This window comes from Rosa chinensis, chromosome 2 (genome assembly GCF_002994745.2).
Source record: "Rosa chinensis cultivar Old Blush chromosome 2, RchiOBHm-V2, whole genome shotgun sequence".
Taxonomy (NCBI): domain Eukaryota; kingdom Viridiplantae; phylum Streptophyta; class Magnoliopsida; order Rosales; family Rosaceae; genus Rosa; species Rosa chinensis.
Genome location: NC_037089.1, coordinates 32,460,823 through 32,465,890, shown reverse-complemented (window position 1 = coordinate 32,465,890; position 5,068 = coordinate 32,460,823). Strand labels below are relative to the sequence as shown.

The following is a 5,068-nucleotide window of genomic DNA, read 5'->3' as shown; positions in this document are numbered from 1 at the left end:
TGTGTATTATATGAATAATAAGAGAAAACTAATCAAACAAAATGTTACACAAAAATAAAGTAGTAAACTAATGACATAATTTATTTCATATCTAATCTACAAAAGAAACATGTGTGTATGTAACGGCCTATTCTGGCTTTAGATGAATATATGTATATATATCTCCACCTGGCTTCGGGTTTGATTAAAAAAAGAAGAAATATGTGTGTATGTATCATCTTAATAATACCATTGAAAGTGAGCTTAATTAGCTAGAAGGATTAAGGCTTCTAGAGCTATAGTGATAAAAAAAAAATTATTAGATGAGAGCAGAGGCAGAGGAGGATAGTGGGAAGATAGGTCTAAGACAAAATGGATGAGTGTCACCTATTGAGAACTATATATATATATATTTTTTTTGTGGTGAAGAGCTTCTTCATTTTTTGAGTGAGAAAGAATCCATCAAAATCTTTTGGGAAGTGGTTGAATTGTTTTTGAGTTTTGATATGTATAAAAAGCACTATAAAATCCTCCAAAATCCAACATTTAATGAAATACGTAAAAAACCTGTATACTTTTGAATATCTGCAGATTAGAATGGATAATTTTAAATCTTAATTGAATACATCAAGATTTTAAAGGATTGTTTAAAATCTCATTTGAATACCCATAGACTTTCAAAATACAAAAAAATCTTGTAGACTCTTAAATGAATACACCCCCTTAATCTTTTTAAAGGGATTAGAAGTCAAAAGAAGTAATTAAGGGTAAAAAAAATAAATTAACTCATGACATGTGGCAAATGGAGAGCATATTATCATTATTTGTAAGATTTAGTTCTTATATGTTTATTTCAATCTTTAAACAAGGAAACCCAGCGAGCTTTGATCGACATGGTCCAAGCAAAACGACCTCACCTCATCTTCCTGTCAGAAACCCTAGCATCACAAAAACTCATTGACACTCTCACCGCACGTATTGGTTTTGCTGGCAATATATGCGTTGCAAGACAGCCTGAGTGTCAAGGGCTAGCTTTAATGTGGAGTTCAGATCTCAAGGTTGATGAGCGCACATCGTCCTTCCATCATATTGACGCTGATATTTCTGAAAATGGAGAACCTGTCTCTTGGTGCTTTACAGGCATATATGGTTTTGCATCTAGGGGGGATCGAAACCACACCTGGTCCTTAGTTGAAACCCTAGCAAGGGAAAATTGCTCTCTTCCTTGGTTGATGGCGGGGGATTTCAACGAGGTCTGGTGTAGGGCTGACAAATCTGGTGGTGTACCTCGTACTACTGCTGCCATGACTCTGTTTCAGACAACAATGGTGGCTGCAGGTTTGATGGATATGGGTTTTGTGGGATGCAGGTTTACATGGTCCAACAAGTTTACGAAGGAAAGATTGGATAGAGGCTTCCAATCAACACAGTGGAGAGACCAATACCCTTTAAGTCGAGTGATCACACTACCTCCCTCAGACTCTGACCATAATCCCATTCTTGTGGAAGTCAAAACAGATTGTCATCCACCTAGACGTAGTCCTCGGAAATTTCGTTTTGAAGAAGGGTGGTTTGGCAAGGCTCCATGTCATGAGATTATTCAAAGAAACTGGGCAAGACCTCTTACTGGAAACGCTTTGCAACAACTTGGCACAAAGATTCATAATGCAGGCCAACAACTCATGCAGTGGCACCAATTAGATATGCAAAAACAAAGAATTGAACTTAAAGAAGTCCAAAAGAAATTGTTTGATATCATGAAACGGCCTTTCTCATCTGAGCAGTATGAAGAACAACGTTTGCTTCATGCAAAACAAAGCCACTTGCTTGCTCTTCAAGAAAAGTATTGGAGGCAGCGTTCTAGGGCGCTATGGCTCAAACATGGGGATAGGAATTCTGCATACTTCCATAGAAAGGCTTCAAACAGGAAGAATAAAAATACAATCAAAGGTCTATTGAATGCAGCAGGTGAATGGCAATCAGAACCAGCTACACTTCAACACATGATCTTTGAGTATTATGCACAAGTGTTTTGCTCGGTGGATGTCAATGATGAAGCTATATCAACAATCTTTCGAGCTACACCAATGAAAGTTACTTCATCTATGAATGACGACCTTAATCTGCCATACTCCGATGAAGAGATCAAAGTTGCTCTATTTCAAATGCATCCCTCGAAGAGCCCGGGACCCGATGGTATGTCCCCTTTCTTTTATCAAAAATATTGGCATATTGTAGGCCTTGATGTTTGTCTAGCTATCCGGAATTTTTTGGAAAAAGGAGAACTCTGGGCTGAATCGAATTTTACCTACATTTGTTTGATCCCAAAGATTAAAAATCCAACTGAGGCTGCCCATTTTAGACCTATTGCCCTCTGTAATGTCATCTACAGGATTTGTTCTAAGGTGGTGGCTAATAGGCTCAAAAGATGGCTGCCTGAAATCATCTCTCCACTGCAGAGTGCTTATGTTCCAGGCCGCCTAATATCAGACAACACTTTAGTTGCTACTGAGGTGGCACACTTCATGCATAAACTTAAGTCCCAGGAGGAGGCCTTCTTCTCTCTAAAGCTTGATATAAGCAAGGCGTATGATCGCCTTGAATGGCCTTTTTTGCAAGCTATTCTTACGAAATTGGGATTTGCTTCCCGTTGGATCAATATGATAATGAAATGTGTGACTTCAGTCAGTTATGCAATCTTGGTAAATGGTGAAGCCACTGCCACGTTCAGTCCTACAAGGGGGATTAGACAAGGTGATCCACTCTCACCTTATCTCTTTATCTTATGTGCTGAAGGCCTGTCTGCTTTAATCTCTCAAGCAGTTCAGTATGGTACCATCAAGAGTCTGAAAATGTGTCCACAAGCGCCAGTGCTCCACCATCTTTTCTTTGCGGATGACAACCTCCTTTTTGGTGTAGCTACTATGAGTGAGTGCACTAATGTCAAATTTATTCTTAGTACTTACGAAAAAGCATCTGGCCAAAAGGTAAATTTTACTAAAAGCAGTGTGGTTTTCAGTAATAACCTCCAGCCGCAGTTGAAGGAAGACCTAGCTGCAGTGTTGAATGTCAAGTGTGTTGATGAGCATGACCGTTATCTTGGGCTGCCTCTGAGGGTAGGTAAATCAAAAACGGCAAGGTTTCAATACTTGAAGGAAAATGTCTCCAAAAAGCTGGTTAATTGGAAGTCCAAAATCCTTAGTAGTGCTGGCAAAGAGCTTCTTATCAAAGCGGTTGCCCAAGTTATGCCCACCTATGCCATGAACTGTTATCTTCTACCTAAGAGCTTATGTGATGACATACATAAGCTTTGTGCTTCTTTTTTCTGGGGTGACATGGAGGGGAAGAAGAAGATACATTGGAGAAGTTGGGAGAAACTTTGTTTAACGAAGATTGAAGGTGGTTTGGGCTTTAAGAACATATTTGCATATAATTTGGCTATGTTAGCTAAGCAAGGCTGGAGACTTATTACCAAACCTAGCTCTCTGATAGCTCAAGTTTTTAAAGCTAGGTACTTTCCACACTGCTCTTTTTGGGACGCAAGTTTGGGTGATGCACCATCCTATTCCTGGAGAAGCATACTTGAGAGTCGATCTCTTCTCAAAGCTGGTACCTCATGGAGAATAGGGGATGGCACTCAAATCAATATTTGGAATGATCAATGGGTACCAAACTGACCCCGATATTTGATTCAGAAACCAATTGGCACTATTTTTGAAACAGTAGCAGACTTGATTGACCCTCAGTCTCGAACGTGGATTCAAGCTTCAGTTCAGAGGCTATTTACACCAACTGTGGCTGAAAAAAATTTATGCATTCCATTAGCACACCAACCTGTGCAGGACAGATTGTGTTGGATCCCAGAAAAACGTGGCCTTTTCACAGTAAAGAGTGCATATTGGATAGCTAGGCAACATGTGATTGGTAATGTTCTAGCCTCTTCCTCAACTGGTGACCCTTTTCAAATGCTTTGGAAGTGTTTATGGAAGGCTAAAATTCCTGGTAATGTCCAAATCTGTGTTTGGCGGGCAGTTAACAACCTTCTACCTACAAGAGAACAACTCCTCAAGAAAGGATATGATGGAGAGCTAGGCTGTATTGTGCGTAACCACAAAGTGGAAAGCATAGCTCATCTTTTTTGCAAATGTCCTACTGCTCTACAGATACTTTCAGGTTCACCTTTTTCTCTGAAACAATCTCTTCTGCCCAATTTAGACTTTAAAGAATGGATGTTGGAGCAAGCTCTTAATCTAAAGTCTGAGATTTTTGAGAAACTTCTAATGATCATTTGGGGTCTGTGGAAGAATAGAAACCATAAGTTGTGGGAGGGCAGATTGCAGTCTTCACATGATATCATGCTTGGGTGCTTGGCATGGTTGGAAGAATTCCAACACGCTCGACAAGTTCCTGCTTCACGGGTACACAATATTGTAAACAAATCGCAGCCTGCAGAAATCCCCAAGCTTAATGTGGATGGTGCTTTTCTACCTCATGCCTCACATGGTGGAGTTGGTGGTGTACTAAGGAGCTCGAATGGAGGTTTTCAATCAGCTTTTATGCGACCAGTGCAGCATGTTAATTCAGCTCAGCAGGTTGAGCTACTAGCTATCAAGGAAGGGTTAAACTTCATAAAAACATTGCATATGCGGCAGGTCATCATTGAATCTGATTGCTTGTTGGCAGTACAAGATATTGCTCGTACTGATGTGAATTTGTCCGATTTAAGCAATCTAGTGCAGGACATTCAAAGTGTAGCAAACGGTATGCAGGGTGTCCAGATTACTTTTGCTCCCAGGTCCTGTAATAAAGTGGCACATAGATTGGCTAGTTTGGCTTTTGAAAATGGTCAGCGTGAAACTTGGCACGGTTCTGTTCCATCTTGTATCCTTGATCTAGTTACACAAGATTGTAATTGTAACGTCCCGAACCTGAATTTACCGGTTTACTAGTCATTTGGACGGTAAACAGCCTTTACTTTCACTTTTACTTTCGGTTTAGTACTTTTTGTGGCCCTAAAAGTTGACCTTTTGTTCGGGTCAAAATTTGAGGAAAGGTTCTTCATGGAAGTTGTAGAGGACGTTAAACCGAG

At 40.0% G+C, this 5,068-nt stretch overlaps 1 protein-coding gene across 1 annotated transcript; it reads left to right on the top strand.

The window, feature by feature from the left end:
- Nucleotides 1-872: 872 nt before the first annotated feature.
- On the top strand, nucleotides 873-4,834 carry LOC112184146. Its single transcript, XM_024322424.1, has 3 exons — nucleotides 873-3,588; nucleotides 3,703-4,740; nucleotides 4,830-4,834. The coding sequence occupies exons 1-3, from the start codon at nucleotides 873-875 to the stop codon at nucleotides 4,832-4,834; spliced, it is 3,759 nt and encodes a 1,252-aa protein (XP_024178192.1).
- Nucleotides 4,835-5,068: the final 234 nt, after the last annotated feature.